Source organism: Zeus faber (assembly GCF_960531495.2).
Source record: "Zeus faber genome assembly, chromosome: 11".
NCBI lineage: Eukaryota > Metazoa > Chordata > Actinopteri > Zeiformes > Zeidae > Zeus > Zeus faber.
In genome coordinates, this window is record NC_137205.1 from 23150822 (window position 1) to 23168549 (window position 17728).

The 17728-nt window shown below is 43.8% G+C and overlaps 3 protein-coding genes across 3 annotated transcripts; all 3 read left to right on the forward strand.

The window, feature by feature from the left end:
• The first annotated feature begins 1216 nt into the window (after nucleotides 1-1216).
• Nucleotides 1217-4336, forward strand: LOC307236914 (heat shock 70 kDa protein-like). The gene is made up of 2 exons (XM_080009501.1): nucleotides 1217-1298; nucleotides 2059-4336. The coding sequence occupies exon 2, from the start codon at nucleotides 2078-2080 to the stop codon at nucleotides 3995-3997; it is 1920 nt and encodes a 639-aa protein (XP_079865627.1). The 5' UTR covers nucleotides 1217-1298; nucleotides 2059-2077; the 3' UTR covers nucleotides 3998-4336.
• Nucleotides 4337-7349: 3013 nt separating this feature from the next.
• LOC307236672 (heat shock 70 kDa protein-like) lies at nucleotides 7350-9744 on the forward strand (the record flags this gene model as incomplete). Its single annotated transcript, XM_080009153.1, has 2 exons — nucleotides 7350-7468; nucleotides 7806-9744. The coding sequence occupies exon 2, from the start codon at nucleotides 7825-7827 to the stop codon at nucleotides 9742-9744; it is 1920 nt and encodes a 639-aa protein (XP_079865279.1). The 5' UTR covers nucleotides 7350-7468; nucleotides 7806-7824.
• Nucleotides 9745-15555: 5811 nt separating this feature from the next.
• On the forward strand, nucleotides 15556-17512 carry LOC307237249 (heat shock 70 kDa protein-like; the record flags this gene model as incomplete). The annotated part of the gene is made up of 1 exon (XM_080009947.1): nucleotides 15556-17512. The coding sequence occupies one exon, from the start codon at nucleotides 15556-15558 to the stop codon at nucleotides 17473-17475; it is 1920 nt and encodes a 639-aa protein (XP_079866073.1). The 3' UTR covers nucleotides 17476-17512.
• Between the last annotated feature and the right edge of the window lie 216 nt (nucleotides 17513-17728).

A 17728-nucleotide genomic window follows, 5' to 3' on the forward strand; every position in this document is an offset into this window, starting at 1 on the left:
GTGTGTGTGTGTGTGTGTGTGTGTGTGTGTGTGTGTGTGTGTGTGTGTGTGTGTGTGTGTGTGTGTGTGTCGGTCACATTTGGCAGGATTGCAGAACACTTTCAAGGCGATGTCCCCCGTTTTCTCAAGCTGTATCATTTGTTTACAATAACCATTAAATATTTGCCTTTATACTAAAATGTTTACTTCTCATTTTAGAAACGCTCCCTGGTCACACGTCATCGTGACATCACAACGTGGCCTAAATCGAGCCAACAAATTGAGCACGTCTGGTGTGTGTCACGGGGGTTTCCTGGAAAGGACCGGTCATCGTTTTAGGGTAGAATTACAAATGATATGGCTGGATGATAAAACATCAATAATTGAGGTTGACTTTCAGCGTTTCCTTTGACTTTTGAGGCGATGGAGTCGTGTTTTGAACACTAGCGTGTCTTCCGGCGTTCCAGCCAGAAGACCGTTCGCAAGAGAGGCGCTCAGATCAGTTGGTTTTTATCAACGCTGCTCTTTCTAGCCACTCCTTAACCCTTTTAATGTTCAGACAGAACGTTATTGTTGGGAGGGATCAACGTCAGGATTACCCAAATTTGAGAAATTCAGTAAATATTTTGTTTAATAGTATATCACCTTCTTCTGATGGGTTGTTATTTTTTAGTTCACCTTTAGTTTAGTTGAAACAAATATTTTTTTGTTTATTTATTTTTTAGTCGAATTGTACCTTATCTATCTATCTACTAATAAGGTATTTATCAAGTACAGATAGATGATTATTTATATATATATATATATATATATATAGATATAGTTATATATCTATATATATATAGTTTTATAGATTTTTTTTTTTTGTCCCTGGTGGAAACGGGCCACAGATCAAATTAAATACCGTAGATATAAGTATTAAATAAAGACTAAGATATTATGCATGTGTGGATTTAAGTACTTATTCGTATTTTCCGTTTTTATTTCCATGTATTATTTTTAATATATCGTCAGCGAATGTGACAGAATTCCTACCGTTCCGTGACGTCGTCGCTGACTGAGTTACGTAGGAGCGGCCTGGAAGCTTCTCCCAAGGCCTGGGTGCGTCTGGAACGTTCTAGTTCCGCGCACGTCACTGCGCCGGCTGCACTCTGATTGGACCGAAATTTTCCGGAAGTAGCGCCGCGCGTCGCATAAAGGTGGGCAGCGGCCGACGGGTGGCGGCAGAGGCGGCGAGAGGAGCTGACGGAGCGGACCCGGGCGGGGGCAGCTGACCGGACCAACGAAGTCTCTTTGGCTTTTCTCATCGACGACGAATCGTGAGTGCATTGCTTGTTTTCCTATTTTGTTTTATTCTTTCAATCGCGTAATTGTTGGGCGACATGCAAAACTTTGTGTCGCAAAATCTTATTTCTTCTTACTTTTATTTTCTTTTCCTATTTTATTATTATTATTTTTTTTTTTACAAACTCTCGTTGAAATACGTTTTGTAATTATTTCGGATCGTACTAAAATAAACCATGAATAAAACAACATGGGCCAAGAGACAATGTAATGTATGCGGTCCACCCAAACCGTTAATCACACCTCAGTGAAGAATTGTAAATTTAAATACCACGGCTTTCTTTTATGAGTTCTGATTATTTTGTTCAATATAAACATTGAATTATAAAATGTATGGTAATTTCAAACATGATTTCAAACTTAAAAATTAACAACTTTTTTTTTTTATTATTATTGTTAATTCCCTCTCGCGGCCCATTTACAGTACCTTCAAGGCCCACCAGGGGGCCGCGCACACTTCGGGACAATATTAGAGGTGATTGTTCAATCTCTGCAATTGTGAATTACGGATATCTCTGGGTTTGAAAATTGTTGGAAACAATTGGGATAATGTGAATACACAACTTAACAAACATAACATAGATCTAGTCATTTTTAGATATTTTAATGTGGAAAAGTGTACATTTAACTAATTGTGCTGTGTACCACATGCCGAATAAAAGTATTTCATGAGTAATATTGTGTTGTTTATGAAAATCAGTCTAAGATCTGCGCTTTATAATTGTTTATTTACAGAAAACTACCTTGAAGCAAGATGTCTGCGGCTAAAGGTGTAGCTATTGGCATTGACCTGGGCACCACCTACTCCTGTGTGGGGGTTTTCCAGCACGGGAAAGTGGAAATCATCGCCAACGACCAGGGCAACAGGACCACCCCCAGCTATGTGGCGTTCACAGACACCGAGAGACTCATCGGAGACGCGGCCAAGAACCAGGTGGCGATGAACCCCAACAACACGGTTTTTGACGCCAAGCGACTGATTGGACGAAAGCATGAGGATCCGGTGGTGCAGTCCGACATGAAGCACTGGCCCTTTAAGGTGGTCAGTGACGGAGGAAAGCCCAAAATCCAGGTGGAATACAAGGGGGAGAACAAATCCTTCAACCCCGAGGAGATCTCCTCGATGGTCCTCGTGAAGATGAAGGAGATCGCCGAGGCCTACCTCGGCCAGAAGGTGTCCAACGCTGTCATCACAGTTCCAGCTTACTTCAACGACTCCCAGCGCCAGGCCACTAAGGATGCAGGTGTCATTGCCGGGATGAATGTCCTGAGGATAATCAACGAGCCGACAGCAGCCGCCATCGCCTACGGCCTGGACAAAGGCAAGTCCAGTGAACGCAACGTGCTGATCTTTGACCTGGGTGGAGGCACCTTCGACGTGTCCATCCTCACCATTGATGACGGCATCTTTGAGGTGAAAGCCACAGCCGGAGACACTCACTTGGGCGGAGAGGACTTTGACAATCGCATGGTCAACCACTTTGTGGAGGAGTTCAAGAGGAAATTCAAGAAGGACATCAGCCAAAACAAGAGGGCCTTGAGGAGGCTGCGCACAGCTTGTGAGAGGGCGAAGAGAACCCTGTCGTCCAGCTCCCAGGCCAGCATTGAGATTGATTCTCTGTACGAGGGCATTGACTTCTACACCTCCATCACCAGGGCTCGCTTTGAGGAGATGTGCTCAGACCTCTTCAGGGGAACGCTGGAACCTGTAGAGAAGTCACTGAGGGATGCCAAAATGGACAAGAGCCAGATCCATGACATTGTCCTGGTTGGGGGCTCCACCCGCATCCCCAAAATTCAGAAGCTGCTGCAGGACTTCTTTAATGGCAGGGAGCTCAATAAGAGCATCAACCCAGATGAGGCAGTGGCTTATGGCGCCGCTGTCCAGGCCGCCATTCTCACAGGCGATACCTCCGGGAATGTACAGGACCTGTTGCTCCTGGATGTGGCCCCTCTATCCCTGGGTATCGAGACGGCCGGGGGAGTCATGACGTCCCTGATTAAACGCAACACCACCATCCCCACTAAACAGACCCAGACCTTCAGCACATACGCCGATAACCAGCCCGGGGTCCTTATCCAGGTCTTTGAAGGGGAGAGAGCCATGACCAAGGACAACAACCTGTTGGGCAAATTTGAGCTGTCGGGAATCCCACCTGCACCGAGAGGCGTTCCCCAGATCGAGGTCACCTTTGACATCGACGCCAACGGCATTTTGAACGTTTCCGCAGCAGACAAAAGCACCGGCAAAGAAAACAAGATCACCATCACCAACGACAAGGGCCGGCTCAGCAAGGAAGAGATCGAGAGGATGGTGCAGGATGCTGACAAATACAAAGCTGAGGACGACGTTCAGAGGGAGAAGGTAACGGCCAAGAACTCTCTGGAGTCCTACGCCTTCAACATGAAGACCAGCGTGCAGGATGACAACATGAAAGGCAAAATGAGTGAGGACGAGAAGAAGAAGGTGATCGAGAAGTGTGATCAGACCATTTCCTGGCTGGAGAACAACCAGCTGGCTGATACGGAGGAATACCAACATCAGTTGAAAGAGCTGGAGAAGGTGTGCAACCCCATCATCTCCAAGTTGTATCAGGGAGGAATGCCCACAGGCAGCTGTGGAGCGCAGGCTAGAGGCGGCTCCCAGGGCCCCACCATTGAAGAAGTAGACTAAATGGATTGTTACTGTGGACTCTGAGCTTATCAGCTTGATTACCATTACAGTTTACAATGTATTCATGTTATTACGACACATGATGTTCACATGTTATCTTCATATTTGTGTGTTAACGTTTGCGTTTGTGTGATGGCAATGAACCAAATTGAAAAAGTCTTGTTTTACTGTGGACTCATTTCTGATGAGTCTTTATGTGTTTGTTCTTGTTGTACTTGCAATGAAAAAGATGTCATCGAAATGGAAATTGTCACTGCTGTACACTGGTCGAATATTGTTACTATTTTTTCATTGATGCGTTGCTCCTGCATTGCAATAAAAGTTTTTAATTAACTTTGACTTATTTTTTGGAAGTTTTTTCGTCCAAACATCATTTTCCAGATTTCCTTATTATAATGTGGACTAAGCATGCCACCAGATACGGTTAGAGAAGTGGGCGTGTTAAGGGGAGTCGCAATGTTGATCAGCTTTCCATTAATTTAGTAAGACTGATCGTGATGGAAGGGAAGATGTTTGAGAGTCGGCTTACATTAGTGACTTCACTGTCAGGTTGTCATCCTGGCTACGGAGGCTGTCACTAACTACTGTCAGGAGGTGTGGATCACCCAATGGTACCCAGACAATGACCAATAAAATGTTATTACATAGAATGTTTTAATGTCAAAAATTTAATGAACACCAACAAAACAGTATGCAGTGATACTATAGTGTTAACAAATTGGTGAATTGATCCCATAAGGCGATATAATCAATTATACTTTGAAAACAATCAACACTTTTTTCCACAGATATCATCAATAAGGGCTTTGAAAGGAGAAACTTATTCTAATAAACCCAAATTTCAAGGAATACCCTGTACACTAAACCAAACAAAGGAGATGAGTTTTAAACCGAAAACATTTGCATAATCGGCAGGAAGGCAGTGCATGTATCTTTCAAATTGAATCAGGGTTGATGTAAAAATTGAAGTTGTCAAATTTACTTTTAGTCGTGAATTATATACGCTTATTTCTGATTCCAAAGTTGTAAGTTCAGAGGGAGCCTGAGGCATTGGAAGTTGATACAAAGGTGATTTGTACATTAATGATTTCTGCTGGTAAATGTATTGAATATAGTTTCCTTTTTGTGATTGATGCAGGTGCAGGCCAAAGGTTGTAATAAAATTCTTAGCTATATTTTTGACGGTTAGGTGAAGTTATTTTATTTACACCTTTCCTCCATTTCCTTTACTTTCAACCTGGAACATTTTCTCAAACAAATCTTTATTCTAACACACTGTCCAGATTTTATTGCCACATCTAGCACACTGTGTAATAATCTGAATCAGATTCACTTTATTCGCCAAGTAAGTTTTCACACACAAGGAATTTGCTGTGGTTTGTTGGTGCATAACATACAACATAGACAATAATAGGAGTATAAGTAAAAAAGCAAGTACTACAAAAACGTCTTGGAAAGTAAATATTAGTATTAAAACAAAATAGAATAGAGATAGAAATATTTATAATACAGAATAGCAGAGTATGGGAAATATTAACAATGTGTGCAATATGATCAGTATATTTGTCTTTGTTTAAGTAAAAAAAAACCTGAACAGTAGTGCAGGGATGTACAAAACAAAAAAATCCAGTCAGTTAATTTGAAGACCGACAAACGATCTCTTTAAAAAAGTCAATTCTACAATCAAATTTACCTGGCTAGTATTATTTATCATATTTGTTATGTATATATTTGTTAGTTATATTTATCAACAATCGTAATCATAACAGCTTTTACTTGAAAAGCACATTTCATACACAGAATGCAACTCAAATTGCTTTACATAAATAAAAGACCATCAAATAGTAATAACAAAATAAAACAAGCAAAATGCATTGAATAAAAACAAGTATAGATTATATTATACTGTAATACAATTTTAAATAGTTTGTTTAATTTCCGTGAATGGTTTGTGGATTGGGTTATAATTTAAATATATACTGTACATGAATTTCTTATTAAACCTTTCGTTGATGTATAATTTATTCATCAATAACAAAAGTTTTCGGAAGAAAAACCACGTGCTTCCCATGTACTGAATAATATAGAGGCAACCATTTTAAGATGAAAAAACACTCAGTATCAAACCAAAATAATAAAGACTACAAACGGTTGCCCAATATATTCTTATCGGACAGAAATAATAAAAGTTTGGAGTCGCAACGCTTTTCACAGTATTTACGTCACATTTCTCGACGCTTCTATCGCTGTCTGAGGCGTGTGACGTCATACCGGAACTAAAATCAGCGCTCGTTGCTCCCATTGGTCGAGCTCTGAGAAGCGTCGGGAAGCGTCCTCGTTCCCTTCTCGAAAGTTCTCGTCCAAACTTCGTGTTTTTCTTCAATTATGGGTCGTTGTTATTTCTACATTTAGAAGACTTTTGGAAGAAATGTGTACTCTTTCACAAAACTGCGGTTTTATAGGCTAAATAAACGACCGTTCTTGAAAGGCACAATACCTGGATGTATTGATACTGTTTCTCTTTTTGTTGTTTTCCCCGTCACATTAGCGCGTTTTCTTTATTGTTTTGGAAATGCAATTGCGTGATTTGGCCAAAAGAGAGCTCTGTTGTCCACTTTAGTTTAACCGTGTAGCGTAAACTATAATATCTGACGGTTTTCTGTCCCAACAAGAACACGTTCACTGCGATTTACGGAGAAAAGGTCCAAAGAAATTGTAGATTTAAAAAAAAAAAGAAAACCATCACACAAGTTTTTAAATTGTTTTGTTTTTTTTGTCTTACAATCACCTCCAATACAGCAGGAAAAACGCATCCTGGCAGCTGAGAACGTTACTGTCCGATCCTGTTCCCGCTGTGTTCAATAAGAAAGGAAGCTCGCACACTACTACATGGAAGACTATAATAACATTAAATAAATAGATGACTCGTGTGTGCTTACCTTTTATAATATACAATACAGTTCGCCCTAGTTGAAAGCAGCATGGCAGCGTCTTGCCTTGCTGTCTACATGTTTTCCACGAAACTGACAGATGGTGACAAACGACTTTGTTTGAAGTCACTGCAAATTTCCCTGAATACGAAACGAAACACATAACTTAAAAACCACAACACCTCGGTGCGCACGGTTACGTCGTACACAGGAGTCTTAACGAACACGCGTCGCAACGGGCTCTAGTCGCGTCAGGCTCTTCGCGACTCTTCTCGACGCTTCTCCCTCCTTCTGGGCAGGGTGACGTCATACCGGGAGCGGGACCGGCGCTCGTCGCTCCCATTGGACGAGCTCCGAGAAGCGTCTGGGAGTGTCCCGAACGGAGCCAGTGGGTATAAAGACGGTTCTGCGGGGGACGCTGGCACGAAGTTGTGGAGGTCCAGCCGAGTGGAGACCCAGCCGCCTGAAAGCAGCGAACAGCGGGCACAACGCTCCTATTTTTCTGACCAGGAGAGACGAAGGAAAGTCATTTCAACCTTCGGTAAGTTTAGCCTTCAACCTGGAACATATTGTTTTGGTGATTGTTGGTAATCTGGTTTTCTTCTAACTTTTTGTTTTCTACAAACTGTCTATGGAATACATTTTGTAATGATTTCAGCTTGTAGTTAGTTAAATACACATGGAAAACATAAAATGGGCTTAGATAGAATGCAGTACACATTTTTGGTATTTGAACATAAATACAATTTAAATACACGAGAATATTAACTAATCATTGTGCTGTGTACCACATGCTGAATACAAGTATTTCATAAGTAATATTGTGTTGTTAATGAAAATCAGTCTAAGATCTGCGCTTTATAATTGTTTATTTACAGAAAACTACCTTGAAGCAAGATGTCTGCAGCTAAAGGTGTAGCTATTGGCATTGACCTGGGCACCACCTACTCCTGTGTGGGGGTTTTCCAGCACGGGAAAGTGGAAATCATCGCCAACGACCAGGGCAACAGGACCACCCCCAGCTATGTGGCGTTCACAGACACCGAGAGACTCATCGGAGACGCGGCCAAGAACCAGGTGGCGATGAACCCCAACAACACGGTGTTTGACGCCAAGCGACTGATTGGACGAAAGCATGAGGATCCGGTGGTGCAGTCCGACATGAAGCACTGGCCCTTTAAGGTGGTCAGTGACGGAGGAAAGCCCAAAATCCAGGTGGAATACAAGGGGGAGAACAAATCCTTCAACCCCGAGGAGATCTCCTCGATGGTCCTCGTGAAGATGAAGGAGATCGCCGAGGCCTACCTCGGCCAGAAGGTGTCCAACGCTGTCATCACAGTTCCAGCTTACTTCAACGACTCCCAGCGCCAGGCCACTAAGGATGCAGGTGTCATTGCCGGGATGAATGTTCTGAGGATAATCAACGAGCCGACAGCAGCCGCCATCGCCTATGGCCTGGACAAAGGCAAGTCCAGTGAACGCAACGTGCTGATCTTTGACCTGGGTGGAGGCACCTTCGACGTGTCCATCCTCACCATTGATGACGGCATCTTTGAGGTGAAAGCCACAGCCGGAGACACTCACTTGGGTGGAGAGGACTTTGACAATCGCATGGTCAACCACTTTGTGGAGGAGTTCAAGAGGAAATTCAAGAAGGACATCAGCCAAAACAAGAGGGCCTTGAGGAGGCTGCGCACAGCTTGTGAGAGGGCGAAGAGAACCCTGTCGTCCAGCTCCCAGGCCAGCATTGAGATTGATTCTCTGTACGAGGGCATTGACTTCTACACCTCCATCACCAGGGCTCGCTTTGAGGAGATGTGCTCAGACCTCTTCAGGGGAACACTGGAACCTGTAGAGAAGTCACTGAGGGATGCCAAAATGGATAAGAGCCAGATCCATGACATTGTCTTGGTTGGAGGCTCCACCCGCATCCCCAAAATTCAGAAGCTGCTGCAGGACTTCTTAAATGGCAGGGAGCTCAATAAGAGCATCAACCCAGATGAGGCCGTGGCTTATGGCGCCGCTGTTCAGGCCGCCATTCTCACAGGCGATACCTCTGAGAATGTACAGGACCTGTTGCTCCTGGATGTGGCCCCTCTATCCCTGGGTATCGAGACGGCCGGGGGAGTCATGACGTCCCTGATTAAACGCAACACCACCATCCCCACTAAACAGACCCAGACCTTCAGCACATACGCCGACAACCAGCCCGGGGTCCTTATCCAGGTCTTTGAAGGGGAGAGAGCCATGACCAAGGACAACAACCTGTTGGGCAAATTTGAGCTGTCGGGAATCCCACCTGCACCGAGAGGCGTTCCCCAGATCGAGGTCACCTTTGACATCGACGCCAACGGCATTTTGAACGTTTCCGCAGCAGACAAAAGCACCGGCAAAGAAAACAAGATCACCATCACCAACGACAAGGGCCGGCTCAGCAAGGAAGAGATCGAGAGGATGGTGCAGGATGCTGACAAATACAAAGCTGAGGACGACGTCCAGAGGGAGAAGGTAACGGCCAAGAACTCTCTGGAGTCCTACGCCTTCAACATGAAGACCAGCGTGCAGGACGACAACATGAAAGGCAAAATGAGCGAGGACGAGAAGAAGAAGGTGATCGAGAAGTGTGATCAGGCCATTTCCTGGCTGGAGAACAACCAGCTGGCTGATACGGAGGAATACCAACATCAGCTGAAAGAGCTGGAGAAGGTGTGTAACCCCATCATCTCCAAGTTGTATCAGGGAGGAAGGCCCACAGGCAGCTGTGGAGCGCAGGCTAGAGGCGGCTCCCAGGGCCCCACCATTGAAGAAGTAGACTAAATGGATTGTTACTGTGGACTCTGAGCTTATCAGCTTGATTACCATTACAGTTTACAATGTATTCATGTTATTACGACACATGATGTTCACATGTTATCTTCATATTTGTGTGTTAACGTATGTGTTTGTGTGATGGCAATGAACCAAATTTAAAAAAAAAGTCTTGTTTTACTGTGGACTCATTTCTGATGAGTCTTCATATGTGTTTGTTCTTGTTGTACTTGCAATGAAAAAGATGTCATTGAAATGGAAATTGTCACCGCGGTACACTGGTTGAATATTGTTACTATTTTTTCATTGATGCGTTGCTCCTGCATTGCAATAAAAGTTTTAATTAACTGACTTATTTTTTGGAAGTTTTTTTTTTTGTCCGAACATCATTTTCCAGATTTCATTATTATAATGTGGACTAAGCATGGCACCAGATACGGTTAGAGAAGTGGGCGTGTTAAGGGGAATCGCAATGTTGATCAGCTTTCCATTAATTTAGTAAGACTGATCGTGATGGAAGGGAAGATGTTTGAGAGTCGGCTTACATTAGTGACTTCACTGTCAGGTTGTCATCCTGGCTACGGAGGCTGTCACTAACTACTGTCAGGAGGTGTGGATCACCCAATGGTACCCAGACAATGACCAATAAAATGTTATTACATCGAATGTTGTTTTAATGTCAGAAATTTTGTAAACACCAACAAAACAGTATGCAGGCTGCGGGCCCAGACGGCATATCTGGGCGAGTACTGAAAACCTGTGCTAACCAGCTAGCTCCAGTGTTCACTACAATATTCAACATCTTCCTGGCTGAACCAGTGGTCCCGTCCTGCTTCAAGAGGTCCACCGTCGTTCCTGTCCCGAAAATCGCCTCTCCTGCCTGCCTGAATGACTACCGTCCGGTGGCCCTCCCCTCGGTGGTCATGAAGTGTTTCGAGAGGCTGATTAAGGATTATCATAAATTATTATAAATTATCTGCGCCTCCCTCCCCCGCACCTTGGACCCGTTGCAGTTCGCGTACCGGCAGAACAGATCAACGGATGACGCGGTCTCCCAGGTACTGCACACCATGCTCACGCACCTGGATGGCCGGAAGGGGGCCTATGTGAGAATGCTATTCATCGATTACAGTTCAGCTTTCAACACCATAGTCCCCACCAGACAGGCTGTCAAGCTGAAGGATATCGGACTGAATACTCCGCTGTGTGCCTGGATCCTGGGCTTCCTCACAGCCCGGCCCCAGGTGGTTATGGTGGGGAAGCACTTGTTCAGCTCCCTCACCCTGAATACAGGATCCCCCCAGGGTTGCGTCCTCAGCCCCCTACTATACTCCCTGTACACACTTGACTATGTAGCCAGGTCCAGCTCCAACATCATTATCGTTTGCTGACGGCACCGGTGTCATGGGCCTGATCACCGACTGCGACGAGAAGGTCTCCCGCGAGGACGTGGCTGACCTGTCACTCTGGTGCCAGGACAACAGCCTCCACCTGAAAGTCAGCAAAACGAAGGAGATGAATGTGGACTTTAGGCGAGGATTCCAATCGAGGACGCACACGCCCTTGGTGATTAATGAGACTTCTGTTGACAGGGTGAGCAGCATCACATACTCGGGAGTCCACATCGCAGAGGACTTAACATGGACTTTACAAACAGACACTCTGGTGAAAAAGGCGAGGCAGCGTCTTTACCACCTCAGGCAGCTGAGGATATTCCGGGTCTCGCGAGGATCCTCAAGTCCTTCTACTGTGGAGCGGTGGAGAGCATCCTGACAGGCAACATTACTGCCTGGTTTGTGAACTGCACTGCTCAGGACAGGCGGGCCCTGCAGAGGGTGGTGTGTTCAGCTGAACGTACCACTGGAACTACCCTCTCCTCCCTGCAGGACTTATACACCAGGAGGTGTAGTAGCAGAGCCCACAGGATCATGAAGGTTCCTCAACACCCCAACAAGATTCAAGATTCAAGAGGTTTTATTCGTCACATACATATACATACTTTTATACATATATGCAGTGAAATGTAATGCAACGCACCCGGTGATAACACACAATATGTCCTCGGAAAAATTTCTTTCTAATAGACCAACTAACTGATTCCTAACAACGGACTGTTCCAGCTGCTGCGGTCAGGCAAGCGCCTCCGCAGTCACACAGAGAGAAGAGGGACAGAGTTTTGTCCTGCAAGCCATAAGAACTGTCAATGCTGACCTCACCAGGGGTCCTCACTGAGCCACACACATAGGCTCCACTACCTTACTCTACTGCATTTAGCATACTGTACCGCATACTGTGTCACTGTTCTGGGTTGTTCGGTGTTAACGTATTGCTGCACCGTACTGTTGTATACTGTGCTGTATTATCCCACAAACACTACCTCACTTCATTCACATGCCACTTTAATGCACATATCTGTATATACATAATTGCCTATCCCATATACATAAGCCTATTCCCTTTATCTATTCCATTTTATTTTATTCTATTTATTTTAATTTTATTCTATAAGTATACGACTTACTGTATTACATTTTAGGAATCAGTTAGTTGGTATAGTAGAAAGAAATTTCCTCTGACATATTATGTGTTATCACCGCAAATCACTGCATTACATTTCATTGCATATATGTATGAAAGTATGTATATGTATGTGACGAATAAACCTCTTGAATCTTGAATGTTGCAGTGATACTATAGTGTTAACAAACTGGTGAATTGATCCCATAAGGCGATCTAATCAATTAGACGTTGAAAACAATCAACACTTTTTTCACATATCATCAATAATAAGGGCTTTGAAAGGAGAAACTTATTCTAATAAACCCAAATTTCAAGGAATACTCTGTACACTAAACCAAACAAAGGAGATGAGTTTTAAACCGAAAACATTTGCATAATCGGCAGGAAGGCAGTGCATGTATCTTTCAAATTGAATCATGGTTGATGTAAAAATTGAAGTTGTCAAATTTACTTTTAGTCGTGAATTATATACGCTTATTTCTGATTCCAAAGTTGTAAGTTCAGAGGGAGCCTGAGGCATTGGAAGTTGATACAAAGGTGATTTGTACATTAATGATTTCTGCTGGTAAATGTATTGAATATAGTTTCCTTTATGTGATTGATGTAGGTGCAGGCCAAAGGTTGTAATACAATTCTTAGCTATATTTTCGACGGTTAGGTGAAGTTATTTTATTTACACCTTTCCTCCATTTCCTTTACTTTCAACCTGGAACATTTTCTCAAACAAATCTTTATTCTAACACACTGTCCAGATTTTATTGCCACATCTAGCACACTGTGTAATAATCTGAATCAGATTCACTTTATTCGCCAAGTAAGTTTTCACACACAAGGAATTTGCTGTGGTTTGTTGGTGCATAACATACAACATAGACAATAATAGGAGTATAAGTAAAAAAGCAAGTACTACAAAAACGTCTTGGAAAGTAAATATTAGTATTAAAACAAAATAGAATAGAGATAGAAATATTTATAATACAGAATAGCAGAGTATGGGAAATATTAACAATGTGTGCAATATGATCAGTATATTTGTCTTTGTTTAAGTAAAAAAAAACCTGAACAGTAGTGCAGGGATGTACAAAACAAAAAAATCCAGTCAGTTAATTTGAAGACCGACAAACGATCTCTTTAAAAAAGTCAATTCTACAATCAAATTTACCTGGCTGGTATTATTTATCATATTTGTTATGTATATATTTGTTACTGTTATATTTATCAACAATCGAAATCATAACAGCTTTTACTTGAAAAGCACATTTCATACACAGAATGCAACTCAAATTGCTTTACATAAATAAAAGACCATCAAATAGTAATAACAAAATAAAACAAGCAAAATGCATTGAATAAAAACAAATATAGATTATATTATACTGTAATACAATTTTAAATAGTTTGTTTAATTTCCGTGAATGGTTTGCGGATTGGGTTATAATTTAAATATATACTGTACATGAATTTCTTATTAAACCTTTCGTTGATGTATAATTTATTCATCAATAACAAAAGTTTTCGGAAGAAAAACCACGTGCTTCCCATGTACTGAATAATATAGAGGCAACCATTTTAAGATGAAAAAACACTCAGTATCAAACCAAAATAATAAAGACTACAAACGGTTGCCCAATATATTCTTAACGGACAGAAATAATAAAAGTTTGGAGTCGCAACGCTTTTCACAGTATTTGCGTCACATTTCTCGACGCTTCTATCGCTGTCTGAGGCGTGTGACGTCATACCGGAACTAAAATCAGCGCTCGTTGCTCCCATTGGTCGAGCTCTGAGAAGCGTCGGGAAGCGTCCTCGTTCCCTTCTCGAAAGTTCTCGTCCAAACTTCGTGTTTTTCTTCAATTATGGGTCGTTGTTATTTCTACATTTAGAAGACTTTTGGAAGAAATGTGTACTCTTTCACAAAACTGCGGTTTTATAGGCTAAATAAACGACCGTTCTTGAAAGGCACAATACCTGGATGTATTGATACTGTTTCTCTTTTTGTTGTTTTCCCCGTCACATTAGCGCGTTTTCTTTATTGTTTTGGAAATGCAATTGCGTGATTTGGCCAAAAGAGAGCTCTGTTGTCCACTTTAGTTTAACCGTGTAGCGTAAACTATAATATCTGACGGTTTTCTGTCCCAACAAGAACACGTTCACTGCGATTTACGGAGAAAAGGTCCAAAGAAATTGTAGATTTAAAAAAAAAAAGAAAACCATCACACAAGTTTTTAAATTGTTTTGTTTTTTTTGTCTTACAATCACCTCCAATACAGCAGGAAAAACGCATCCTGGCAGCTGAGAACGTTACTGTCCGATCCTGTTCCCGCTGTGTTCAATAAGAAAGGAAGCTCGCACACTACTACATGGAAGACTATAATAACATTAAATAAATAGATGACTCGTGTGTGCTTACCTTTTATAATATACAATACAGTTCGCCCTAGTTGAAAGCAGCATGGCAGCGTCTTGCCTTGCTGTCTACATGTTTTCCACGAAACTAACAGATGGTGACAAACGACTTTGTTTGAAGTCACTGCAAATTTCCCTGAATACGAAACGAAACACATAACTTAAAAACCACAACACCTCGGTGCGCACGGTTACGTCGTACACAGGAGTCTTAACGAACACGCGTCGCAACGGGCTCTAGTCGCGTCAGGCTCTTCTCGACTCTTCTCGACGCTTCTCCCTCCTTCTGGGCAGGGTGACGTCATACCGGGAGCGGGACCGGCGCTCGTCGCTCCCATTGGTCGAGCTCCGAGAAGCGTCTGGGAGTGTCCCGAACGGAGCCAGTGGGTATAAAGACGGTTCTGCGGGGGACGCTGGCACGAAGTTGTGGAGGTCCAGCCGAGTGGAGACACAGCCGCCTGAAAGCAGCGAACAGCGGGCACAACGCTCCTATTTTTCTGACCAGGAGAGACGAAGGAAAGTCATTTCAACCTTCGGTAAGTTTAGCCTTCAACCTGGAACATATTGTTTTGGTGATTGTTGGTAATCTGGTTTTCTTCTAACTTTTTGTTTTCTACAACCTCTCTTTGGAATACATTTTGTAATGATTTCAGCTTGTAGTTAGTTAAATACACATGGAAACCATAACACGGGCTAAGATAGAATGCAGTACATATTTTTGGTATTTGAACATAAATACAATTTAAATACACAAGAATATTAACTAATCATTGTGCTGTGAACCACATGCCAAATACAAGTATTTCATAAGTAATATTGTGTTGTTAATGAAAATCACATTCTCAGATCTGCGCTTTATAATTGTTTGTTTACAGAAAACGACCTTGAAGCAAGATGTCTGCGGCTAAAGGTGTAGCTATTGGCATTGACCTGGGCACCACCTACTCCTGTGTGGGGGTTTTCCAGCACGGGAAAGTGGAAATCATCGCCAACGACCAGGGCAACAGGACCACCCCCAGCTATGTGGCGTTCACAGACACCGAGAGACTCATCGGAGACGCGGCCAAGAACCAGGTGGCGATGAACCCCAACAACACGGTTTTTGACGCCAAGCGACTGATTGGACGAAAGCATGAGGATCCGGTGGTGCAGTCCGACATGAAGCACTGGCCCTTTAAGGTGGTCAGTGACGGAGGAAAGCCCAAAATCCAGGTGGAATACAAGGGGGAGAACAAATCCTTCAACCCCGAGGAGATCTCCTCGATGGTCCTCGTGAAGATGAAGGAGATCGCCGAGGCCTACCTCGGCCAGAAGGTGTCCAACGCTGTCATCACAGTTCCAGCTTACTTCAATGACTCCCAGCGCCAGGCCACTAAGGATGCAGGTGTCATTGCCGGGATGAATGTCCTGAGGATAATCAACGAGCCGACAGCAGCCGCCATCGCCTACGGCCTGGACAAAGGCAAGTCCAGTGAACGCAACGTGCTGATCTTTGACCTGGGTGGAGGCACCTTCGACGTGTCCATCCTCACCATTGATGACGGCATCTTTGAGGTGAAAGCCACAGCCGGAGACACTCACCTGGGTGGAGAGGACTTTGACAATCGCATGGTCAACCACTTTGTGGAGGAGTTCAAGAGGAAATTCAAGAAGGACATCAGCCAAAACAAGAGGGCCTTGAGGAGGCTGCGCACAGCTTGTGAGAGGGCGAAGAGAACCCTGTCGTCCAGCTCCCAGGCCAGCATTGAGATTGATTCTCTGTACGAGGGCATTGACTTCTACACCTCCATCACCAGGGCTCGCTTTGAGGAGATGTGCTCAGACCTCTTCAGGGGAACGCTGGAACCTGTAGAGAAGTCACTGAGGGACGCCAAAATGGACAAGAGCCAGATCCATGACATTGTCCTGGTTGGGGGCTCCACCCGCATCCCCAAAATTCAGAAGCTGCTGCAGGACTTCTTTAATGGCAGGGAGCTCAATAAGAGCATCAACCCAGATGAGGCAGTGGCTTATGGCGCCGCTGTCCAGGCCGCCATTCTCACAGGCGATACCTCCGGGAATGTACAGGACCTGTTGCTCCTGGATGTGGCCCCTCTATCCCTGGGTATCGAGACGGCCGGGGGAGTCATGACGTCCCTGATTAAACGCAACACCACCATTCCCACTAAACAGACCCAGACCTTCAGCACATACGCCGATAACCAGCCCGGGGTCCTTATCCAGGTCTTTGAAGGGGAGAGAGCCATGACCAAGGACAACAACCTGTTGGGCAAATTTGAGCTGTCGGGAATCCCACCTGCACCGAGAGGCGTTCCCCAGATCGAGGTCACCTTTGACATCGACGCCAACGGCATTTTGAACGTTTCCGCAGCAGACAAAAGCACCGGCAAAGAAAACAAGATCACCATCACCAACGACAAGGGCCGGCTCAGCAAGGAAGAGATCGAGAGGATGGTGCAGGATGCTGACAAATACAAAGCTGAGGACGACGTCCAGAGGGAGAAGGTAACGGCCAAGAACTCTCTGGAGTCCTACGCCTTCAATATGAAGACCAGCGTGCAGGATGACAACATGAAAGGCAAAATGAGTGAGGACGAGAAGAAGAAGGTGATCGAGAAGTGTGATCAGACCATTTCCTGGCTGGAGAACAACCAGCTGGCTGATACGGAGGAATACCAACATCAGCTGAAAGAGCTGGAGAAGGTGTGTAACCCCATCATCTCCAAGTTGTATCAGGGAGGAAGGCCCACAGGCAGCTGTGGAGCGCAGGCTAGAGGCGGCTCCCAGGGCCCCACCATTGAAGAAGTAGACTAAATGGATTGTTACTGTGGACTCTGAGCTTATCAGCTTGATTACCATTACAGTTTACAATGTATTCATGTTATTACGACACATGATGTTCACATGTTATCTTCATATTTGTGTGTTAACGTTTGTGTTTGTGTGATGGCAATGAACCAAATTGAAAACGTCTTGTTTTACTGTGGACTAATTTCTGATGAGTCTTTATATGTGTTTGTTCTTGTTGTACTTGCAATGAAAAGATGTCATTGAAATGGAAATTGTC

Bases quoted from the DNA above. Each gene is read 5' to 3' on its own strand.
- LOC307236914 (XM_080009501.1), top strand. From the start codon at position 2,078: ATGTCTGCGGCTAAAGGTGTAGCTATTGGCATTGACCTGGGCACCACC.